Source organism: Microcebus murinus, chromosome 16 (genome assembly GCF_040939455.1).
Source record: "Microcebus murinus isolate Inina chromosome 16, M.murinus_Inina_mat1.0, whole genome shotgun sequence".
Taxonomy (NCBI): domain Eukaryota; kingdom Metazoa; phylum Chordata; class Mammalia; order Primates; family Cheirogaleidae; genus Microcebus; species Microcebus murinus.
This window is the reverse complement of record NC_134119.1, coordinates 46,770,140-46,796,253: the sequence shown is the minus strand read 5'-3', so window position 1 is coordinate 46,796,253 and position 26,114 is coordinate 46,770,140. Positions and strand designations below refer to the sequence as shown.

Sequence of the window (26,114 nt, the reverse complement as noted above, 5' to 3'; positions counted from 1 at the left end):
GGGGTTCTTGGTTCTGATTTAGATAATTTGGATCAACGTGACCTTAAGATACAGATTAGTCACAATTGCAGATTTGGAGTTAAGGTTTAGTCTGTCCCTTCCTAACTGTGACACCCTTAGGCAAGTCACCAATGTCCTTGGGTGGGCTGTACCTGGGGACTCACTTCAAGCCTCCTGATGCCCAGTCTCTGATGCTCTGGGCACCAGAAACTTTACAAGTGATTTTATTTGTGGTTCTAAGTTTCATACGTGATTTTTAAGATGGAAAACCACTGGCTAGAATCTCAGATTCCTCATCTGTAAAATAAGGATGGCAACACCTCCCAGCTAGGAAAAGCATTAGAAATGGACACATGCATCACTCTCTTGTCACATACTGCCTGAATGTTTGAATGTCAAATATTTTCTCCTTGCCTTTCTTTTTGCTCCATATAGAAATTCTCCCCCTGTGGTCAAATCATAGTTAGAGGTAAGGAAGGGGAATAGTTGTCAGGTTGCAGAAATTTCAGCAGCTCCTGAATGATAATTTATCTAGGTTATATTTCTGGCACCAATAGGTACCATGTCACTTGAAATAGGTGGGTTCTTGCAGGACGCATGCACTTTCCATCGCCTGACGGATAGGTTTGTGACAAGCGAGCAAAGGTGAATTCTGCCACGCCCTGCAAAGCCACTCAGGTCTTCAGAAGTAGTTGCGGACCTGCACCACCTCAGAGAACCCCAGTGCATGAGTGGAGGTGGTGACTCATGACATCTCTAAGGAAGAAGGGGTACAGGACCACCTTCTGTTCAGGTGAACACGCTTACACTGAAGTGAACCTTCTGAAGGAGGATTGCAAGAAAATGCTGCCAATGTCTTTTTCACCTTTTATTGTTACACCGAATGCTTGTGACTACCTTTTGCCTGTGACCCCTGATAGCACATTTTGAATGTTTGTGGGAAAACAGGAATTTCTTATTTGTCATGCGTTGAAAATCCCATTTCTTGCTTCCGATCCATGGAAATGATCGGGACAGTACATGCACCGTCTCATTGTCTGGAGGCTCTTAAAAACTCTCCTGGAAGACCTTCATCTTCATCTTGGGTTCTCATCGCCCAGATACTGAAATCTGGCATGGCCAGGTTGGCTCCATGTGTTGCGAGGAAGGAATGGAAATGGGTGGGTCAGTGGTTGCCACTACTGAGACAGCTTCCCGAGACCACCAGCGTGGGACTCTGATGCCCTCCGGCCTCTCCCCCAGCCAGGCTAATGACAGGCAGATGGGGCTGTTACAAGGGGACAATTCCAGCTGGAACAAATGGCCCATTCTGTTCACCAAGAAAAGAACCAAGTCCCTTTTATGAGCACATTTATTTCTTCTAGGTCACTGCCCGGAGCAAAAATAAAGCACATGTCTCCAGCAGCTGCTGTGCAAGGATCTCACCTCCTTCTTCCATAAAACCGGACCAGTTGCTGCATTTCTAGAAGCACAGACATGGTGCAGAGATTGCAAGCCTGCTTTATACCCAACAACCTCCCCGCCAGCAGGAAGTGGGTGTGGCTCCCTGCCCCGCCTCCCACTGTGGAAGGAGCCTGGCCACCAGGGAGACCACAGAGGAGGGGGAGGGGCAGTGCTCCGAGGCTGAGATCACGCGGAAGTGCCCAGAAAGGAGGAGGCAGGAGGCTCCACTCTGCTCGCACAGGTCAGAGCATCTCTGGACTCATTTCAAGAGGGATCCAGAGCCACTGGGATGGAAAGGAGAGCAGGATGCTGTCCCGTGGGGGAGAGTGGAGAGGTTGGGAGTGTGTCGTCCGGGGCAAGGCGCCCTTGTGCGGGAAGTGTGGACGTGAGAGTTCTCTTAGCCTGTAAGGGCTGTCCTCAGAGGAGGGCAGGTGTGGCCCTCCAGGTTTCCAAGGGGCCATGAGGGGCAGAGCCATGTCACCAGAGAACAACTCTCCCAGAAAAGCTCAGTCTCACACCCCTCTGTCCCTGAAGTGGAGGATGAACACGCCTTCTGGACCCCTCGTGGGGAGGGTCCGTGTCCTCCCTGGCCAGGGAGTGGTCCCTTGGCAGCTGTGAGGAACGCAGGCTCTGGCGCCTGCCTGCCACTGCACCTGTACTTTACCCAGGGCAGGTGACGCCTGTGCATGCTGAGGCTCGAGGGACTCAGGAGAGGCGCTGGCGAGGGGTCTGGGGACGGTGCCTTTGCCCTGAGAGTCTCTCCCCCACGGCACTTCAGGGACAGTCCCCCCACCTTTCTGTCAAGCCTCCCTCCCCTTCAGCAAACAAATGACATGGAGGAGGAGGACTGCCAACTACTGGACCAGCTGTTCACTGTGTCCTCTGTCCTCTGTTCTGAGTTCCGGGCTGCACCGGCGCTGGGATGGTTAGCTGCCTCAGGCCCTGCCCGGTGCCCGAAGACAGGACAGTCTTCTCCATGTGACGGGGGCGCAAGCCTGCACACATGTGGACATGCTCTGGCTTTGCTCCTGTGACACGAGGCAAGGTCCTTCCAGGGTCACGAGTGCAGCTGTCACCCGGCGCTTTGCTCCCTCCTCCCCTCCAGCATCCAACCGCCGGCTTGTGAACGCCGAGGCCAGGAGTGTTTCCCAAAGTCTGCTCAGTGACACACTGCTTTGGGAAGTCACCATAAGTGGCATTTTGAAACAAAAAGGCTTAGGGCCACGTTAATCCAGGAGTCCCTGAGTTAGTCAAACAGGTGGGTTTGGTCTGGCTTTGACCTCTGGGACTTGTGGGGCTGTTAACTTTCTGGTGAGCACCATGAGCTTAGGGACTTCCTTAGGGAAGGGTGCAAGGGTTGGTGACTGCATCCAAATCGATTCAGAACAGGCCTAGCTCTTTATACAACAAGCCGACCGCTTCAGAACAGCTGGTCTCGATCAAGATCACGGCACTACCGCCCCCAGGGGTCCTCAAACTTTTTAAACAGGGGGCCAGTTCACTGTCCCTCGGACAGTTGGAGGGCCGTTGGAGGGCGCAGTGCACATTCTACACATGCGCACTGTGGGCCCGGGACCAGTGGGCTGCTAAGCAGGACAGGCAGTGACAGCAAAAACACCTGGCAGGCCGGATAAATGTTCTCGGGGGGCTGCATGTGACCCGCGGGCCGTAGTTTGAGGACGCCTGGCCTAGACCCACGGTTCTTAAACCAGAATCACCTGCAGGGCTTTAAGAAAAATACTGACCCCAGAGATCTTGACCTAATTGGTTTGGGGTGTACCCGATACATCAATGTGTTTAAAAAGAGAGCCAAGGAGGACACGGCCAGCAGGCTGAACATGCGGGCTCTGGCCAAGGGCAGGCCCGGGAGAGAGCGGTGCTCACCCGGCCACCACCCTCCACCCCTCCCGGCTGCTCCAGCTCATCTCCTGCTCTTCCCACTTCTCAGCTCACAAAGGAGCTCTCTGGCTAGAATGACTGGGGAATTTCTTTTGTTAATAAAATACCAACGGCGTGCATTCATAATATTCACGTCCTGCTTTCTTTTTACCCCTTACGTGGAGTCTGTCTTTGTTTTGTGGTTTGTGGAAAACACAATCTTCTGTGGGTTTCAGCGCAGTGCGGGATGTTTCTGGGAGCAATTTAAAATGCGTCGTTGACCCTGTTACCCCGAGACAAGGAGACACACAGGGGCTACTGCCAAGGCCCTGAGGAGCCAGCTGTGCACCAGGAGGCCTGAGTTCCATTACTGCTTCTTGCATTGGACATAGGTGACTTTTTTTTTTTTTTTTTAGACAGAGTCTCACTCTGTTGCCCAGGCTAGAGTGAGTGCCATGGCGTCCGCCTCACTCACAGCAACCTCAAACTCCTGGGCTCAAGCAATCCTCCTGCCTCAGCCTCCCGGGCAGCTGGGACTACAGGCACGCGCCACCATGCCCAGCTAATTTTTTCTACATATTTTCAGTTGGCCAATTAAGTTCTTTCTATTTTTAGTTGAGACGGGGTCTTGCTCTTACTCAGGCTGGTTTCAAACTCCTGACCCTGAGCAATCCACCCACCTCGGCCTCCCAGAGTGCTAGGATTACAGGCGTGAGCCACCGCACCTGGTTGACATAGGTGACTTTTTAAAGCACTTTACTGAACAAAGTCAAGGTCACCTAAGATTCTGAGAAGACTCTCAAGGTGCTGGGGCACTCACACATAGTTTGGCTTCATTTCCATTAAAAGAAAAAACTTATGAAATTTAGCTTAGAGTTCTCTGATAGTTTCATTTATTCCTTAGATTAATTGGCACAAATATTAATTATGTGCCTACTGTGTGCCTGCCAAGCTCTGGGCTAAGAAGTGAAGACGTATCTAGGAGTTTATGTCTCTGTCCCTCACTTCCCTGTGACATACCTGTACCTGCGAATTACCACCTGTGACCTACCTGTACCTGTGAATCACCTGTGACCTATCTGTACCTGTGAACTACCACCTGTGAATTATTATCTATAACCTACCTGTACCTGTGAACTACCACCTGTGAATTACAACCTGTACAGCTCCTGATGGCTGCAGAGGGCCTGCAGATGGCTGTGGGCCATCATGGCCACAACCTATACTCTCTGGCAAGATGAGGCTGAGGTCCCCTCTGTGACACTCTGCCTGAACTCATCCCTTGCTCACTTGCTGGTCCACCCTGGGAGCGTGTTCTTAGCAAACCCCTTGCTCCTGAGTGCTCATGCCAGTGTCTGCTTCTGGGAAATGTGGCCCAAGACAGATGTGTCAGACAAAGCAGAACATAAGCAAATAAATGAACACATAAATAAACACATAAATAAAGGTATTTAAATGGAGACCTGGATGGTGACAAGAAGCCAGCCAAGCAAAGGGCACAGGAAAGAACATTCCAGACATATGGAAGGCCCTGTGGTGACCAAGCCCACATGGTGGTTGAGAAGTTGAAAGAGGCTGCAGTGTCCCTGGGGTCACCCTCAGGGAGTCTGGGTTTTATGGAACTGTTTGGAGATCTGCTACCTGATGGGAGTTTGAAACGGCAAAAGTGCTACAGAAAGAGACACAACTGACTAACTGAGCCCAGTGGCTTGCCTGCTCCTCTACTTTCTAGAGGAAGCATGAGAGTGAAACCCATACAACCTACCACACTGGGGCACACCCACGTTCCACCGGCCTGGGCCTGCAGAGCAGTGAGCAGACTGCAGAGGTCGGCTGCCTTCTGTGACTGGACCGAGAGGTACAGGTGTCCCATCTGGTCCCTACCCGCCCCCCAACTGGGCCTCCTTGAAGCACCACTGTTGTCTCTGCTGAATCATTCTTGAATCTATATTTTACAGCCTAGGCCTCTATGGGTAATGTCTTACGTAAGGTTATAAGATTCTGAGCTATGTGCTCTGTTTCTAAATATACTCCTTTTAACTCTGAGGGATGTTCTCTTCCTTCACATATTCTATTTGTTTTATGGGGACACAAGCTTCCACCATATCCCTGGTGGTTCTCACCTTTCCAAAGGTGAGATTTCTAATTATTTGTCCTCTAACATATGGCACCACTGTAGGCTGGCTTACTTTTTGCCTACAAATGAGTTTGAGGTACAATAAAAACTTACTAAAGATTTACTTTAACCACACCAAGGGGACGTTTTTCGATTAACACCACTGAACAACAGCATGCACCTCTTGTTCTGAAGATTTAGTTTCTTAAACTGGACAGAGGCCATTTTACATAACACAGTCTAGCGTTCCACTGAGGACTGATACGTGGGACACAGCGTGAATTTCATTATCCAGGAAGAAAATGGCTTTTTTTTTTCCTGAGATCTTCAGCCAGGTCCAACTCCTAGGAAGGCCCAGGTAGCAGTTATTCGTCATTTCTCTGCTTGAGAATGAATGACAACATTCTTCCCTAAAGATGAGCCCAGACAGGAATCACCCAACGAGGGCCTCCCTCTTACCCCCATCCATGTTTCTCTCCTCTCAATGAACAGAAGCACTGATCGCCTGTACCATTTTACCAGGTTCCACTGAAGATCCCTGTGTAGTTCTTGATCCTCAAGGACAGAGTATCCCTCACCCTTCTAGTGATATCAACAGAAACATACTCTTGAACAAACAAAATGCCCCTTTTACTGTTCTGGAAATCTAACTTTGTAAAACCTTAGCACACTGAGAGTCATGAAATCAGTGTGGCTACCACTTACTACAGCTTCTTTCTATGCAAGCTTCATCATGCACCCCAAACCACCTGTGTTTCTGATGTGGGTTCTTAAATGTTTCTAGGAAATACTGTGAAGCGATTTCCTACAGAGAAAAAATGAAGAATATTGGTTAAAATACAAGTTGGGCTCATCTTTGGATTTTAAGGATACATCTGTCATCGTTCCCAGTGGCATGATCACTAGATACTGGAACTGGATTGTACTGTGAAGACTTTGTTTCCCATTACACCTTTAAAGTGATACGTCATCATCACTAACATCTTGAATTCAAAAAGTGTGTTCCTTCTTTTTAATTTTAATATTTATCATATTTTTTCTTGCAATATAATATGATAAGTAGGAGATGATTTTTTTTTAATCAACATTGATCAAGTAGCACGGAATTCCCAATGCCTTAGGCTAAGCTTTGAAGAAATATGCTTTATACACGTATTACAGAGCTACCAAATTGCTAAAGACAGTGGCAGACCCATGAAGAGAGAGATGTTTTAATAAGCCATTGAGCAAATCTACAGGAGACTCCAAAGGTTCCTTTTTATTTGTATTGAATTTTGTTTAAGTATGTATTACTTGAGGCAAGAGGGCCTTCGGCCAAGTTTGGGGAGACTTTATTAAACTACAATTTGAGTTAGAATCAAAATTTAACTAGTATTTCTTGCCGGGCGCGGTGGCTCACGCCTGTAATCCTAGCACTTTGGGAGGCTGAGGCGGGCGGATCGCTCAAGGTCAGGAGTTCGAAACCAGCCTGAGCGAGACCCCGTCTCTACCAAAAATAGAAAGAAATTAATTGACCAACTAAAATATATATATATACAAAACATTAGCCGGGCATGGTGGCGCATGCCTGTAGTCCCAGCTACTCGGGAGGCTGAGGCAGTAGGATCGCTGAGCCCAGGAGATTGAGGTTGCTGTGAGCCAGGCTGACGCCACAGCACTCACTCTAGCCTGGGCAACAAAGTGAGACTCTGTCTCAAAAAAAAAAAAAATTTTACTAGTATTTCTTCAAAACAGAGCATGGAAGAGATTCCTCAAAGTTGTGGGCCTTCTCTTCATTGTTATTCAAACTATGTTTGTCACCAGTGCCCATGTCAGAAAGTATTTAGCTCACAGCTACGTGTAAATATAGGAAAGCCAGATTCCATTACAGTAATTATAGCCTTACAATGACAAAAGATTCGATTCTCTGGCAATGGTTCCCTTTATTAAGGCAGTCACCTGCAATTTTGACTGGTGGCATAGAAGCTACAACAAGTTTGAAGAATTAAAAATGCTTTTGTTTTTTTAGCATACACATTTGCTTCGATGCCCTCACCCCTTTACTCATCAAAAAGCACTTGAAACGAATATGAAGAATGGGCTGTACTGTGGACTCATCAGCCACTGTCCCCTTCCCATCCAGCGACCATACTGCACACGCCAGAGCCTTTTACATGAACACGATGAGAACAGGTAAGATGATACTGTAAAGACGCCAATTTTTATTTTTTGAGAAACCTGCCTTAAGTTATACCTTTCAATGCAAGTTATAGTCCACGCAGAAAATGAAAACATTAGAAGTCATTCTACCAGGCCAATCATGGTCATGTTCATATTTCACAAAATATTTTTGAATTGTTCTTTGGAAACTGAGTATTTGGCATGTCCTCAGTGGTGACAAATATTTAATTCATGAGAATAAATTTCTAAAGAAGATTTCTAGAGAAGCCAATGTTATTCAAGCAGTGGCTCTTCACATAATAAAGTGTTTGCTGTAGTTTGGGCAACACAAAATAAGATATATGTAAAAAGAGGTAAAACTGATTTCCTTATGTGAGTGATCCACACATAGATCTGAAGAAAATTGGGATATCTAAGTATATTTCTCTATTTACAGACTGTTCCAAGAGAGGGAAGTGAGTAATTTCATTTTCTAATGCCATATGCAAATATATATATATTATTTACAGATAATTAATTTGATTAAAATTCTTAACCCCAAGCCATCTGTGGGAATCAACATATTCTCTGTCCATATCTAGTGTGTACTGGGAAATGCATGTCCATCACTTCAGGTAATATCCTGGCAAGACTCCTCGTAGGGCAGTTAGGAAGTAGGCAAATCCTGTCCTAAAGGAAGAACTGGACAAAATTGTCAAAAACAGCCATATCCAGGCTCTCAAACTGATTAATGGCCAACTATACATGAAAAAATGTTTATGAAAAACTGCTGAATTTCAAGTAAGAAGAGTGAGCGTCTGTGATATTCTTGTCCTGGGCTGCTCCAAGCTGCCCAGCAGCTTGGCCATGAAGTACTGCCACTAGGATGGGCTATCCATGGACAGGAAGGGCTTCACTAATGGAAGAGGCTGAACTGATCGGGGACAGAGGGTGGAAAACCCATGGCCTGCTACAAACGGGAACAGTTTGCAGCTCTCCTAGCCTAAGACTACAGTCCTGGGTGGATCAAACTAGAGTATAGCCAGGAATTTAACAGGGATCCCCCAGAAATGAGAGAACCACAGAAGGGCTGGGTAAGCTCTCCTCACATCCCTGAGTGACCTGGTGGCAGCAAAAATGAACAGAGAAGGCAGGAGAGATCCAGATGGACAATAGGAGGGGGAGCAGACGTGAAAACTGCCCGAACTTCGAATGCATTCCCCAAACCACAAACCAATCTGTTGGCAGAGAATGGAAAATTAATCTACTATTTGAGCTCAGCCTCTGACCAACAACTAACTGGCTGTCCTCTAAGCCATGTAGACCCAGGAAGTCAGGCTTAACAATAAAAAAAGGGTTAAAAACAAAACAAAACTAAACTAAGGAGCTCCATCAGGGGCTGAATACCATAGAGGAGAAAGAGTCTACATATTTAGTCCAGATAAGTCACCAAAAAGCCAAAAACAAAATAAAATAAAAAACCCAAACAACAACATCAACAACAATGAAAGACTCTGTAACAATCATAATGACCTCAGAGAAAAAAAAAATCAGAATCCCAAGTTGTTACAATATATTAAAAATGTCTGATCTAGTTTTTATACACAACAAAAAATATAAGCCAAGTGAAAAAACAGGAATGTATCACCAATACTCACCAAAAAAAGTAGTCAATAGAAACTGTCTTACTCTGAGTGGACACAGATGTTGGATTTAGCAGAAAAAGACTTTAATACGTTGCTACAAATATGTTTACAGACTAAACCATATTTGACAACAAAAGGAAAACACAATGACAGTGATTCAAAATAATTTCAATAAAGGCACAGAAACCATAAAAACTAACTGGACAGAAATTATAGAATTGAAAGTATAATCTGAAATGGAAATTGACAAAATGGTCTCAACAGCAGATTTGCCATGACTGCATATCTGAAAGACAGCTCAATTATCCAACCTGAAGAACAGAAAGAAAAATGTTAAAGAAAACTGAACAAACAAAATATCTGTGCAATGTTAAGCATACCAATGTATTTGCATCGGTAGTTCAAGAAGGAAAGGAGAGAAAAGGAAAAAAAAATGTTGAAGAAATAATGGTCCAAAGCTTCCCAAATATGAATGAAAATATCTGCACATTCAAGGAGATCGATGAACCCCAAATAGAAAAAAATACTAAAAGGCCCGCACCAAGACATATCAATCACATTGTTTAAAGACAATGACAATCTTGAAAGAAACAAGAGGAGGGGAAAAAAAGACTTATCTTGGTCAGGAAAATATCAATACAATTGATACCTAACTTTTTCTAAGAAGCAGAAACAATACAGGCTAGGAGGCAACAAAGTGAGGCATTCAAAGTGAACAAAACAACTGTCGAACAAGTACTCTATGTCCAACAAAACCAATAAGGGCAAAACAAAAACATTCTCAGCAAATAAAGACTAAGAGAATCTGTTCCTGGCAGACTTGTCTTACAAGAAACAGTAAAGAAGTCTTCAGGCTGAAAGTGAACAACATCAGATGGTAATTTGAATTCACAGGAAGAGAGAGAGAACACTGGAAACCGTAAATAAGAGGGAGGGTAACTATATACTGCTATATAAGTATATTTTTCTCTTGTTTTCTTATAATTCTTAAAAGACAATTATATAAGTCAATAATTATAACAGTATTGTTGGATTGATAACATATGTATGAAATATATATATGACAATATGAGCAAAAAAAGAAAGAGAAAATGGAGCTATATTGGAGCATAGTTTCTATATCTATCTTTACTAGAATAAATTTAGTTCTAATTTCAAGTAAACTGAATAAATTAAGATCCTTATTGTAATCTGCAGAGACACTACGGAGAAAATAACAAAAAATATAGTAAAATACCAACAGGGAAATTAAAACAGTACCCTAAACATATTCATTTAACATAGAAAGAGTCAATAAGAAGAAATAGAAACAATAACAACAAAACCAAGAAACAGGTAGAAAATAAAAATCAAAATGGCAGATGTAATTCCAACCATATCAAAAACTACATTAATGCAAATGGACTAAATGCTTCAATTAAAAGACAGAGACTATAAGACTTAATTTAAAAAAAAAACAAGATTCAACTATGTACTTTCTACAAGAGACACACTTTAAATTCAGAGACAAAAATAAATTCTAAGCAAAAAGATAGAAAATGATATATTATGCAAATAGTAATAATAAGAAAGTATAGCAACTATATTAATATCAGACCAAATGGACCTTTAGATAAGAAATAGTATTAGACACAGGAGGGAAACGTCATAACAAAAAGGTTTGCAAGATATAACAATTATAAATGTACACGCAATAGTGGAATCCAAAATTATATGAAGAACTAACAAAATTGAAAGGGGAAATAGACACAATTCCACAAAAGAGAGTATTTCTAATATTCCACTATTGACTGAACAACTAGGCAGATAAAGAGCAAGGACAGAAGACACGCACAGCACGATTAACCACCCTGGCCCGTTCTAACGAACACCTATAAAACACTTCACATGATAGAAGAATACTCATTCTTCCCACATGACAGATCACATACTAGGCCACTATCAAGTGTCAATCAATGTAAAAGATAAATAATACAAAATATGTATATGTCCTTCATCTGTAATGAGATTTAATTAGGAATAAATGACAGGAAAATGTGGGAAATCCCTGAATATCTGGAAATTAAACAACACATTAATAAAGAACTCATTAGTAAAATAAGTAATTGCAATGGATATAAAAAATACTTTGAACTAAATGAAAATGAAAACACAACATATCAAAATTTACAGGACACAGTTAAACAGTATCTGAGAGAAAGTTACAACTTTGAACACATATATCATGAAAGAAACAAACCTGAATCCAAGTTCCCACCTGAAGAAGTTAGATAAAGAAGAGCAAATTTAAGCAAAAGGAAATGGAAGAATATCAAATAGCTGAGTAAAAATTAATGAAATTGAAAACTGAAAAAACAATGGGAAAAAAATACATCAATGGACCCAGAAGTCAACTATTTGAAAAGATCAACAAAATTGATAAACTTTTAGCTAGACTAACCAAAGAAGAAATAGAAAAGTTCAAATTACCAAAATTAGGCAGGAAAGAGGAGACATTATTACCAACCATACAGAAAGTAAAAGGATTTAAACAGAATATTATGGACAATTTTATGCCAAAAATTTAGATAATTTGGATAAGATGGTCACAAATTACTAAAACTGAGTCAAGAATAAAGAAACACCTTCAGATTTTCTTTAAAACCACAGACTTACGACACTAAAGGAACATAATTAGTTCAGTAATTGAAAATCTTCCCACAAAGAAGAGCTCAGGCCCAGATGGCTTCACTGGTAACTTCTAACAAATGCTTCAAAATAAATCATACCAATACCACACAGGACCATTCAGAAAATAGCAGGGGGAACAGTTCCTAACTTACTCAACTGACACAGAAAAAGTGGGTCTAAGTGGGTCCCTGCCTTTGTGCAAGAAAGAGTTGAGAAATGAGACAACAGTATATGGTGAAAATGAGATTTATTCAGGAACTATAGAAAATCTACTCCACAAAGTAGAGGCTAGCTGTCTCTGCAGAAGAGAACCACCTCGTGGTTTCTATTGCCTTTCTATTTAAGCAACGGTTTAATTATAGGCTAAACAAAGGGAGGCACATTCATAAGGGGCAGTGTTCATCCACCATCTTGGTTCTAACCGGTTGGAACTTGCCCTGCCTCCCTCTGTTTTGATCTGGGCAATTGGAAACTTTAAGTCTTCCTGACTCAGTAAGGCAATGCTGCAGCAATGCCCAAAGCATTGCCCAAAGCAGTCCCTAATGCAGTACCTGCTAGTTCTCTGTCTCACTATGAAGCCATTATTACCCTGATACCAAGGCCAGAAAAAGACATCACAAAGAAGAGAAACCATAGACCAATATCTCACATGGACACAGACATAAAAATCCTTAGCAAATTACTAGAAAATCAAACTCAGCAACATTTAAAGAAGACTGCATGCCATTACAAAGTGGGATTTATCCCCAAATGCAAGGATGGTTTAATATCTGCAAAGCAGTTAATGTAATACATATATAATTAAAGGACAAAAGAATAAAGGACATATATATATATATATACACACACATATATATATATACATCACATGATAACCAAATAGAAATAGAAAAAAGCCATCTGACAAATTAAACACCCATTTTTTATTAAAAGCAAACTGTTCAATAAAGCAGTGAATACAGGGAACATTCTATACTTAAATAAGAGTGTCTACAAAACACCATAGCTGACAACATCCTTATTCATGGAAGCCTGAATGTTTCCCCACGATTGGGAGCAAAATAAAGATGTTCACTGACTCTTTCCACTTCTACTCAACATTGTATTAGAGATTCAAGCCACTGCAATGAGATGAACAAACAAACAAACAAAAAACCAAAAAATACTCCCAACCCAAATCAGCCCCCCAAATTTCTCTGGAAATACTAAAAATAATTTTCAAAATGCTGTCTACTACTTTCTGAATTCTTTCCTTTGGGTCCATTGTTCTCTACTTCTGTCTCATTCATGTTTTTGAGTTTTCTTCAAATGTAGAGAGTCCGCCACACACACATACCCGCACACACACACATTCCTTTTTCCATATTTATCAATGAGGCACATGTTAGTGCTACATTGTGGTTATAAGATTCTATGTCCTCCAACAGGTTTCAAGTTTGTAAATGGGAAGACAGACTCCAAGGTCCCAGCTGAGCATTCACAGAGGTCAAGTGGCCTGGGATGATCCTAGCCCCGTCTCTCTGGGTTCTGTTTGTGGACTGTAATTTTTCCCCTAATGCAGGAAGAACTGCATTGTCATTAGGAGACAAGAGTCTAAAGTCAGCGGGCCTGTCTCAGATTCAAGGGCTGCCAGCAAAGCCAACTGTGTGATCTTGGAAACAGCCCGAGCTTCAGTCCCCCCATGCAGGAAGAGGACAGTGACATCACCTGTCCCCAGCGTCCTGAGGATCAGATAGACGGCAGAATGCACACGGAGCGCCCAGCAGAGAAGGTGCTCCGTAACACAGGTTTCCCTCCCCCTTTCTTCCTTCAGCGAAGGACAGGCTCGGCCCTCGTGGGCACTGTTTCCCAGAGATGACAGCCCATGTGCTCTAGGTCTAAACGGTTTTGCATTGTCACAGTAATCGGGAAATAGTGTGCCTTTCCACACCTGGTCATCATCTCTGACAGCAGGAGGGCTGTCAGGCCTCGCCGGTGCAGACTCCAGCCACTTGATTCCATAGCCTTAAACTCAAATTGTGTATTTTGAGAACTGCTTTATTATTTGTCCCCGAAATCTCTCTGTTCGAGTTGATTTGTGTGAAAAGGAGAGGAGGCTCCCCGCTGTTGGTGTTCCTGGAGGCTGCAGTTTTTAGCTCCTGGCTGGGAACTGGATGAAGCAGTGGTCATACCAGAGAGAAGGCCCTGGGCCACGGTACAGCAGGCCCCATTATCACCACCCAGAGCGTCCTGCAGGCAGGCACCCCTACACAGTGGGTGCCTGTGTAGTCACACTGGGCACAGTAACACGAGATAATGAGTGTCACCTCTGTGCTCCTGCAGAGCCCTCAAAGGTCCCCTTAGATGCCCCTGCCTGGTATCAAGCCACAACCCGCTCCGTTCGTGACTTAAGGTGGAGCAGGACAAATCATCAACACCTGCTGAACACTTGAGGCCCTTCCATAAATATTCTCAAACTTAGCTACAGAACCTGTTCATGTTACCACCACAACCGCCAAGGCAAACTGAAAACTCCATATGCTCTTGCGAAGATGCGTGCCAGGTGAGCAAGCCTCTGTGGATCTGGCAGTTCTGCTTAAATGCCGGGGATGAGGCTCCCCTGGCGGTGTGATGGGGCAGGGCTGGCCGGGCCACCCAGCAGACAGGAGCTCCAGCGAGAGGGGCCTGCTCCTAACCAGGGTGGTTCAGGAAACAGTATCGATTTGCTACAGACCAAGTGAAGCTGTAGAATTCCTAAAGACATTAAAATCACGTTTTTTTCCCTCCTTTTCTGAAGTGGAACTGCCTTCTGGAAAATGTTCCAGATCAATATTTACTGTTTTTGTTTCAGTAATAATACAATCATGGCTGTTGTCACTCTGCCCAATTAGATGATCTTTTAAAAAAATTATGCCAGAGTCTACGCTTTTTTGCTCTATGGTAGTAGTATTGGTACCCAACTTGCTGTCGCTTGCCCCTAAGTAGTCCCTTCCACACTGGCTCTGGCCTTGGCCCTGCGACTTGCTTAGGCAATAAGACAATAACATGCAGGACACAGGCCAAGACTTGAAATGCCCTTATACAGTGGGACTCACCCTCTCTGCTGCTCTTGGGGTCCCTAGCACAGCTGCTGTATGACGAAGCCTGGGACAGCCCATTGGGCAATGCAGTCACCTCTGTCACTGCAGCCAACAACTAGCCAACACCCTCTAGCAGGGCTGCCTCACCCATCGGCAGCTAACTATGGACAAATGCTGAGCCCAGGTGAGGCCAGCAGAACAAGCACCGACTGAGCCCAACACCACTTGGTGGCCCCCAGAATCCTGAGCTAAATAAAGAGTTGTTGTATTAAAACCTCTGATTTGGGGTAATTTGTTATGTAGCAAATGCTGACTGATACATGCTCCTTTATTATTTATTAGAATGGAAAAAAGAATAAACCATAGAACAGTTACTTTTTGTACAATGATACTTCTAGTCAGTCATTAGTTTTTCTTCATTTACAAAAAAAAAAAAAAAAATAGAATAAAAACCACCATAGCAATACTGTAAGAATGTTTCTGAGAAAATATCTTTTGTTTTCATAGAATTCCTAAAGGACCAAATTAACCACTCCTGGTGATCCCTTGAAATCTTCCACTGGTGTCCTAAATAGCATTGTAGGAATGACAGCAGCCACATCATTGTGTCTTTTTCTCTGCTCCTCAGATGCTGTGGGAGGTGCCATTTCTTGGTGTGGTGAGCTCCTTGGATGTCCACCAGAAAGTCTCACCAAGTGCCTAAGAAGTAGCTTGTTTTTTAAACAACTTGCTGTTCCATCAATGTTACTGGGAAGTACCTCTTCTGGCCAAAGTATAAATGCCAATATGCTCTATCTTACTATTATAATCAAAAGTCACTATAAAAATATGAATACAGAATAGGTTCTATTATTATAAATAAATATTCCTGCTGCTGTATTATTAAAAGAATTGTTTCTGCTGTGCTACCGCTGCTGTTGCTAGCACAGAGGAACAAGATTGGGTGGGAGAGCCCACCTCCCTGGAAGTCTACACCATCTGTCAAAGCCGTGGACCCACCAGGATAGACAAGTCTGTCTCTACCTCCACTACCTCCTAACTTTAATTTAAGGTATTGTTCTGAGCAGATTTCAGACCTTTGCAGAACTGCAAAAACCTGCATTTCCCTGCTGAGGTCATTATGTGAAAAGTTGTTGCAATGAAATAGATTCAGTAATTGTCAAAAATGTAAATGTTCAGACATACTAGGAATAAAAAAATTGCATTTAAATATTGGTTGTGTTTATGTGCAAGCTTCATCAGAAACCCATGCAAGTCTCAAAGAAAGAGTAACAGAATTCTTTTGAGTACAGTCCATTGTACAGCAACAGGAGGGAAGTTAACTGAGGACCAAGAAGACATGCTGATGACCTGGTCATGTCCCACTGACCCTGACACAGTGTAGCTAGTCAAGGAAAGTGTGGAGTATAATGAGGGGGATAAAACCTACACAGTGGGAAAGGAATGATGGAGACATCCAGAATCTCTTTTTCAATCTAGTTACTGCCCCAAGCCTTCTATTGCTGGAGCTTATTATATACTGGAACTGATTTTCCAAAAACCCACAACAAAGCTGAAAATCCTCTGCCGGCCAGTTTGGCCACCTGGGGGCCTGGGGACACCTCTGCCTCCTTCGTTGCCACTCTTCTCTCCTCATCTCCAATCAATAGCAAATTTCACCTTTTAGGTGTTATGTCCCCCTTCTAATGTTGTCCTGATCTCATCTGACAGGCCCCCAGTGGGGGTAGGAGGTGCACCGAGTGAGGTCTTAGCCCCATGTCTCTCTCCTGCCTCCATCTCCTCTCCATTTCCATCCCACCTATGGCCAGAGCAGCTTCTAAAGACACAGGTTTGACCACAGCCCTCCCGCCTGAAACCCCTCCATGATTCCCGTCGTCAAGGCCTGTTGCCCGCAGTTCCCAATTCTTCCATGTAACGCCCTGCTCACTCTGGATTGTCTTGTGAATTAAATTAGGGAGCGTTCTGACTCTCAGATACCCTAACAAATCCATTCAGCATGTCTAGCAGCACAGCCCACGCCGTGCTGGACTGGAATGGACAGCAGGTCCAGCGAGGCTTGGGCCCTCCAAGGTGCTAACCCTCCTTCAGGCACCTTCCTGACTCTTTCACTGGGGTCCTGTGACCCTGCCTACGTCCCGTCTCCCTTAGGTGGCTCAAGAGGTCCTCAGCGATAGGATCCCGTTTCCCTCTCGGTCATGTCTCCCCTACCCCATCCGCCATCTACGGGGCGGGGCGGGGGTCATAGCATTTCTAACCAGTTACCGTTCCCTACAGAGTTCCCAGGTCGGCTGCCTCTGTGGCCCCATGTCCTCCTGGACTGGAGTTCTCCTGCCACCGCCCACAAGCCTCCTTCCCTCATTCTCAAGATGCAGTGGGGTGGGGTCCTGCCTCTGCAAAGAACTTCTGACCCTCCGCATAGAGCTCGGAGCCCCATCCCCTCTTTTGGATGCTTTCAGGACAAACTGGGCATTTAGTCCTCATAACTAACGTGTGAGGCTAAAAATGTATTTTCATGCACCTGCCTCCCTAACTTCGTACAGGTCAGCCAGCATTTGTACTTCTGCTTTCCCAAAACCCTCAGATCCCGGAAAACAGTGGACATTTAACAGAGGCTTCAGAACAGAAGCCAAAGCACCCTCCCGCTCCCCCCAGCCAGAGCATAAGTACGCACCCCTCACAGGTGCCATCTGGGTTGTGAGGGCCTCCTCGGACGTCTGGGTGTCACAGGTCCGGGGCCTTTTCCGTGACAGCAACTCCCCACCCCCTGCCAGTCCCAGTCGGGCTCCACTGGCTGGTGCTGCTCCGACATCCGAGTTCACCATTTCTGAATCTCCCTCCGGACCACAGCGTCTCCCTGCAGCTGTGCCGGGTCCTCACTGGCATCTCCAGGCCTGACCCGCTGGTCTCCTTGCCCCAACTCCCCCCCTGTGCTGACCTCAGCCAACAGGAACCCCTCATTTCCCCCCTGTCCCTCTTCTCTCTCAGGCAAGTGCAAGCTGACTTCCGAAAGGCCAGGCCTCCAGGACCCCTGCTTGCGGCCCGCCTCCTCCCCAGGACCCTGGATCCTCTGCTCTGAACATCTCCTCTCCACCACCTACAAAAATGTTCTCCCCACGTAGCCAGAGATAACAGCCCTTCCCTTTGTTTTTTGTTTTGTTATTTTTTGGAGACAGAGTCTCGCTTTGTTGCCCAGGCTAGAGTGCCATGGCGTCAGCCTCGCTCACAGCAACCTCAAACTCCTGGGCTCAAGCGATCCTGCTGCCTCAGCCTCCTGAGTAGCTGAGACTACAGGCATGCGCCACCATGCCCGGCTAATTTTTTCTATATATATTAGTTGGCCAATTAATTTCTTTCTATTTATAGTAGAGACGGGGTCTCACTCTTGCTCAGGCTGGTTTCGGACTCCTGAACTCAAACGATCTGCCCACCTCCCAGAGTGCTAGGATTACAGGCGTGAGCCACCGTGCCAGGCCTCAGCCCTTCCCTTTGACCACAGGGCCTCGTGGAGGTCAGAACCACTCTGCAGTTTCCTGCCCTACTGCAGTGACAGAAGGGCTGGCCCGCCCCTCTGCAGCTCCGTCCTGGGGCAGCACCTTCTACCCTCACTGCAGTGGGGTGGCTGTGCGGCGGGCGGCTGCCTCCTCACTGATCCCCTGAGCAGCGGCTCTCCCCTCTGGCCAGGTGCCGCTCTGAAGGGACACACTGCCGCACACTCGGCAACTGCTGTGCCCTGTCACAGCATGTCCAATATGCACGTTTCTGGGAATGCAGTTCAAATGCCCTAACCTGCTGGCCAGTCCACTGAAGAAATGATTCATCTAGCAATTTCACGCCTCTTCCCTTTAGACTATTTCTTCCAGCAAGGTTTAGCTCTACCAAGAAACCTACAACCTCTCAGTAGAAACTTTGGAATGCACAATCAAGGAGTCCACACGTGACAGCAGACATTCTTCCCAAACCGTCCCACACACACACATTTCCAGCCTCTGGGATCGGCGTCCCTCTCATCTTGCTCACGTTTGTCCACGGCCTCTCCCTCTCACAGGGTGATGGACAGCAGGGACCCCCAGCTGGCCCGCCAGTGCAGCCACCTGCAGGCCCCTCTGACGCTGTCCGTCTAATCTTCCTCCTCTGCTCCACCTCCACAAACATTCAGCAGGGAGGGGCACCAAGAACGCCTTCGGCTTCATTCCCAACGCACACCAGTTTCCTTCCCCAACTGTCACCGGGCACTCATGAGTTGTCCCCCCAGCCCCGGAATCCCCACCGCCCTCTCCCAGAAGGCCGCTGACCTCCAACTCCTGGAACTCCTCCTCCTCTTCCACGTCATAGGACAGGGTGTGGATTTTGATGTCGTCAGCCGAGAGGTCGATGAACTTCCCGTCGGGGTACTCCAGGCTGTCTTTGGTGGGGGACCGGTCCTCGATGAAGGTGGTCTCGCAGCAGTCGGCGGCCACGCCCTCGCCCCAGGAGCGCAGCAGGCCCTCCGAGTACAGGAAGATGTTGGGCCGGGAGTGGGGCTGCACCGACTGCTGCAGGGTGTTGGGGTCCAGAAGCTGCTGCACCGGCTCACTCCTGCTGCTGTCCAGGACAGCTGGCACTGCGCTGGCCACCACCCGGTGGCTCTGGTACTGGGGGGCTGGGTAAACGGACACCAGACCATCCCTGCTCTCAGCCATGAAGCTCCTGGTGTTAATTAAGCCGTTCCTCTTGCCAGCATCGCTGATTTTACTGTGCACCAGCACGCTCTTCTGTTCAATGATGCCATCCATGGTCCTCCTCCCGGGCTGGGCTCAGGCTGGCGGGCTGGACTCGTAAGTCACACTGGCCTCATGGGGCCCATTTCTCCTGGAGGAGGAGGAAATAGAGATGAGACAAGAAAATCACACTTGGAAAAAAAGCTAATCATCCAGGCCTGAATTGTTTCGGGTCGTACCAGTCAACCAAGATGCACAACAGCCAGGGGAGTCAGGTGACGCACAGTCCTACCTATTCTGTGAATTTTAAAAAGGCCGTCGGGGTGGCCAGCCAGAGTAAGCCAGCAATTTATTACCTGCGTGTCATAGAGCTCCTGCTTCCCAAAGAAGGACGCTCTACAGGAATTGGATGCATTGCAGCCCCAGAGGACCCTGATTGCCAGCAGCCACCCTGAAGCCCAGGGGTGAACAGAATCACATCAGCATCCGACTCACCCACAGGGAAATGAGACTGCAGGTCCGTGAGCTGAGACTGACTCTTCCCAGGTACGGAGCTACTCATTCAAGCAGGAAATTATGTGATCAGAATAATCCCTAATTAGCGATGATCCCCTTGAGCTGTCAGGTCTCAAATGTGAATCCCACAGCAAGGCACCTGGAGACAGACACAGCTTAGGGCTCTCTGGGTGCTCTACAGCCTGCCCCCAGGGCAACGCTGAGGACCACCTGGGCGCTTGTCAGAAATGCAGAATCTAGTCCCACCTGCACCGACTGCATCAGAATCTGCATGTTAACACCCCCGCCAATCGTCTGCACACGAAAGCTGGAGGGGCTGTGCTAGAGTGCGCAGGGCCAGCTGTGGCCTGCCGAGCAAGTTAGCTCCATTTTACAGGTGATTATTTACTACACTTTCTTCAGGTTCAAATAAACATATCAAATAATTTGCATTCTTAAAGAATAAGAAGTGAATTATTTTGCTTATTGAAGTGAATTGTTCCAACTTTGAATATCATAAATTACGATTATGAATGAAAGGAGTTGAGGTTAGTGGAACTTTATTTTTGTCATTGCAGCATTCTTCCACATCTCTTTCAACACAGACAGACCTGTCATATGTATTGTCTTTAACTTCATAATTCCTAGGGGCTCATTTCCTTGCCTGTACCCACTCCTACCTGCCGACATCCTTTTCCTGAGCCTGAGTTCATCAGCTCAGAGACGAAACTGATCGGAGGAGAGAGATGGGCTCCCGTGACACTGCCTCTCGGATTATCCACCTGGCTTTGCACCTGCACACTCTGGAGTCTCACCCCAACACAGCCTTACTGTTCTTCCAATGCCCTTTGTAAAAGATACTTTCATGAGGGTTTTTTTTTTTCTTTTTTGTATTTTTCTGATGTTCAGAACCAGTGGCTACAAAGAAAAAAATCTCTAATTTGATCCTTTATTTCTGCTTAAACAGTCTCTGCTATGTCTAGGATGCTGCCTTCCCTTGACAAAACTCTTTTTGGGCTGCATCGACCACTGAGCCCCCAATGTCATCCTCTTGGTGGGGCCTTGGAGTCTGTGTTTTGAGTTCAGCAGAGGAAGCAGGTTGAAGTGCACCAGTGGGCACTCATGCCACACGTGCCTCCTTATTGATGGTGGTGGCAGAGGGGTGATAGCATGAAGCAGGGACTCCATGGCACTGCATTCTCATCCCCAGTTAATCCTCCCTCCCTTGGCTTCTTTCTGTGTCACTCCTCTAAGAACCCTCCTGGTGAGTGACATACATACCTACCCATGAGTTTGGGTGAACACCTGGTGGACAAGAAAACCAAGGGAATGTAAAAGAAAAGACAGGAAGCAACACCTTCTGTAAAAATTTTATATTGTATAAAAACATATTTTTCTTTACTTGGAGACTGTCAAGGCATAAAGAGCACTGTACTAAGTCAGGAGGCCAGGGATTTAGCCCTAGTTTTGCTACTAAATACAGGATGTCCCCAAAGTCAACATACATAGGGGAAAATGGGAAGAAATATAAAAATATTAAAAATGTAAAATATAATATAGTATAAAATGAGTTTGTTATTTTTTCCTATGTATGGAGACTTTTGGAACGTCCTGTATGTAATTGTGGGCAAGTTGCTTGTGAGTAATAGCTGAGCAAGAAAAGCTTTAAGGTCCCTTTTAGCTCTGTAATTTGTATCTCTTAGCCCAAGAGTCTTGGGCTTTTAAGGAATTAGAGCGTTTCCACAAAATGGCTTCACCGGTGAATTCTAGCAAAAACTTAAAGAAGAACTAATATCAATCCTTTTCAAACTTCTTTTTAAAAAATTGAAGAGGAGGGAACACTTCCTAACGCATTCTATGAGGCCAGCATTACCCTGATACTGAAGCCAGCCAAGGACACTACATGAAAAGAAAACTAAGGGCCAATATCCCTGTTGGACACTGATGTAAAAATCTTCAAAAAAACACTAGCAAACAGAATGCAGCAGCATATTAATAGAATTATACACCATGACCAAGTATAATTTGTTTCTGGAAGGCATGGAAGCTTCAAATTATGAAAATCAATCACGTACTATACCACATTAACACCAGAATGAAGGACAAAAAATAGCACCTCAGTTGATGCAGAAAAAGCCTAAGAAAATTCAAAACCCTTTCATGATAAAAACACTAAAGAATCTTAAAATAGAAGGACACTACCTCAACATAATAAAAGCCATATTTGAAAATGTCATAGTTAACCTTATACCTAATGGTGAAAGGCCGAAAGCTTTTTTTCCAAGATCAAGAACAAGGCAATGGCCCGCTTTTTCTGCTTATGTTCAACACTGTGCTGAAAGTTTTAGCCAGAGCAATTAGGCATGAAAAAGAAATTAAAAGCACCCAAGTTGGAAAGGAAGAAGTAAAATTATCTCTGTTCACAGATGATATGCTCTTATATGTATAAAACCCTAAAAATTATACACACACACACACAAACACACAAAAACTTGTTAGAATAAATAAATTTAGCAAAGTAGCAAGCTACAAAGTCAATACACAAAAATCAGCTGCATTTCTATATACTAACAATGAACAATTTAAAAAGAAAATTATAAAACCAATATTCTATTTACAATAGTATTCTATTTACAATAGTAAATTCTATTTACAATAGTATCAAAAAGAATAAAATACTTAGGAATTAATTTAACCAAGGAGGTGGAAGACTTGTACAATTAAAGCTTTAAAACACTGCTGGAAGAAGTTATAGAATACATGAATAAATGGAAAGACATCCCATATTCATGGATTGGGAGCCTTAATATTGTTAAGATGTCAGTACTACCCAACCCAAAGTAATCTATAGATTTGATGCACTCCCTAGCAAAATCTCAATGATGCTTTTTGCAAAAATGGGAAAACCTAACCTAATATTCATATGAAATATCACATAGCCCAGGGTAGACTAAACAATCTTGAAACAAGAACAAAGCTGGAATATTTACACTTCCTAGTGTCAAAATTTACTACAGTGCTACAGTAATCAAAATAGTGTAGTATTGGCATGAAGACAGATATATAGACCAATGGAACAGAACAGAGGATCCAGAAATAAACTCTTGCATATATGAGCAGGTGTTTTTTGACAAGGATGCCAAGACCATTCAATGGGAAAAGGACAGTCTTTTCAACAGTGCAAGGAAATTGGCTATCCACATGCAGAAAAAAATGAAGTTGAACCCTTATCTAAGACCATTTAGAATTACTAACCCCAAATGGATCAGTCACCTAAATGTAAGACATAAAACCATAAAACTCTTAGTAGAAAACATAGGGTAAATTTTCACAACTTTGGATTTGCCAGTGGTTTCTTGGATGTGACACCAAAGGTACAAGCAACAAAAGAAAAAAGAAATTTGACTTCATGAAAATTTTTAAAATTTTGTACATTGAAAGACAGTATAAATAGGGTAAAAATGCAACCCACAGAATGGGAGAAAATATTTGCAAATCATATATCTGACAAGGAATTAATATCGAAGATATATATAGAACTCCTAAAACTCAACAATAAAATAAACAATCTTATTCAAAAATGGGCAAAGGACTTGAATAGACATTTCTTCAAAGAAGATATACAAATGGCCAATAAGCACATGAAAAGATGCCCAACATCACTGATCATCAGGGAAATGCAAATCAAAACTACAAGGAGATGCTACCTCATACCCATTAGGATGGCTACTATTAAAAAAAAAAGAAGAAAATAACAAGTGTTGGTGGGGATGTGAAGAAATTGGAAACCATGTGCACTGTTGGTGGGAATGTAAAATGGTGCAGCCATTGTGGAAAACAGTATGGCAGTTCCTCAACTAATTAAAAATAGAATTACTATATGGTCCAGCAATTCCACTTATCAATTCCACTTATGGATACATACCAAAAGGAACTGAAAACAGGGTCTTGAAAAGAGAGAAGTTCACAGCAGCATTATTCATAATAATTAAATATCTGTCTATGGATGAATAGATAAGCAAAATGTACTCTAGACATACAATGAAATATGATTCAATCTTCAAAAGGAAGGAAATCCTGGCATATGCTACAATACGTTTGAACCTTAAGGACATCATGCTAAATAAAATAAGCCAGTCCCAAAAGACAAATACTGTATGATTCCACCAGTATGAGGTACGTAGAGTAGTCCAAATCAGAGACAGACAGTAGAATGGTGTTTTCCAGGGGGTGGAGAGGGATGAGGAGCTATTGTTTAACGGGTATAGAATGAAAATGGTTATACAGATAGACAATGGTGATGGTTGTACAACATATGAATGTACTTAACCACTGAACTGTGCACTTGAAAATAGTGAAGATGATAAATTTTATGCTAATACAATAAAATATGGGGGGAAACCCCTCAATTATATTAAATTAAACTAAAACACAAAAAAGAAGGGATTTTTAGAGATTCATACCAAAGTATTTACAAAAAATAAAATAAAATAAAATGATGCAATGTCTGGGACTTATTCACAAATCATCTGTACAGGAAGGAAGGGAAGATTGGCCGTGGCTGACTATCCGCGTTGGCTGGCGGGGGCATATGGTCCATTATACCATTCTCTCTGCTTTCATGTACGTTTGAAATGTTCTGTAATACCGAGATTTTTAAGAAATCAATAGGTGAAGATGTGTGAGAGACATTCCAGGCAGGGGGCGCACTGAACCGAGGCAGCCAGGCAGGAGGTGCGCAGGTGGTGTTTGGGAGGCAGGCGGGGGCTGGGGAGACCAAGTGAGGAGCGGGTGGGGCCTTACTTGGGGACTCTCGAAGCCCAGTGTAGGGATAAAACGCTTGCTTTGGTAAGCAGTGGGCACGCCGAGGGAAGCTCTGGGTGGTGGTGACAATCACAGAGGCAGTTTAGGCAGATGGGGCTGTGAACAGCGTGGGAAATGGAACAAGGAGAAGCACTGCAGACACTGGCAATCTGGCAATGGTCAGATGGCATCATCCTCTATTGCCCAGCTGGCTTTGGGGCGGTGGGAAGGGCTGGTGCCCAGCAGGAACCACTGGGGTAACAGGGCCCAAGAAAGCCCCAGGGCTTTGGGTTTTCCATTTGCTTAGAAACAAGTCATGAAGAACAAGTTGTGCAGATTCCACAGTCAGCAGCTCCAACAACAGAGTCCCCTGGAGGGATGCAGCGGCAGGGGCAGCATGCTGGCCTGTGCCGGGCTCCGCACCACCAGTCCCTCGGCGTGAGTGACGGGGCTCCTGTTGGGACACAGGTGGCAGGCTCTCACTCGCTCACCTGGGGTACAACCACTCGGCCAGGCTGTGCGTCCAGCTCTGCTCACCGGGCTGGGCAGGCTCGGCCGAGAGGACACCGGTGATGGCAGTCCAGGCTGGGGCTGTCTCTGAAAGGCCCTGGGAGAGCTGCTGACCGGCCGGACACATGGCACTCATGCGGCGCACGCAGGAGCGGGCACAGGGCGAGCGGGTGGCCCTGACGCACTGGGCCGGGCCTCTCCTGCAGGGGAGTGTGGGAGGAGCGGGCTGAGCGCTAACTAGCGTCTGGGCTCATCCAGGATGAGGTGAAAGCGGTGCGGGCCCCTGACTCCAGCTGCTGCTGAGGTTAAAGAGGATTTACCAGAAACTGCTTCGAAGGGTTCACTGGAAAATAGTTATGAGCAGCCCCCAAGGCAGAGGAGAAGTCCCGGGAGGAGAAGGAGAAAACCGCCACAGTGAACCCTAATGAAGAGCTGTAGCAGGGTGGAGGGAGGGCCCCTTGCGCCCCCTCCCGCCCCGATGTAGTGGTGTTGCGGCTGGCTGGGTTGGCCTTTGACTCCTGGTGCTTGCTACAGGTCCCATGTTTGTCCTCCAAATCTCATGTTGAAATTGGATCCCCAACGTCAGAGGTGGGGCTCAGGGGAGGTGTTTGGGTCATGGGGGCGGATCCCTCATGAAAAGATTCATCTCCTGGGAAGG

General features: G+C 45.0%; 1 protein-coding gene across 2 annotated transcripts in view; it reads right to left on the bottom strand.

The window, feature by feature from the left end:
* SYNDIG1 (synapse differentiation inducing 1) overlaps positions 1–26,114 on the bottom strand; it is a 164,915-nt gene that overhangs the window by 81,651 nt on the left and 57,150 nt on the right. For both annotated transcript variants that reach the window (XM_012745532.2, XM_012745534.2), the window contains exon 2: positions 19,244–19,799. In XM_012745532.2, the coding sequence (XP_012600986.1) occupies positions 19,244–19,723 (480 nt within the window). In that variant the 5' untranslated portion in view covers positions 19,724–19,799. The remainder of the gene's footprint in view (positions 1–19,243; positions 19,800–26,114) is intronic.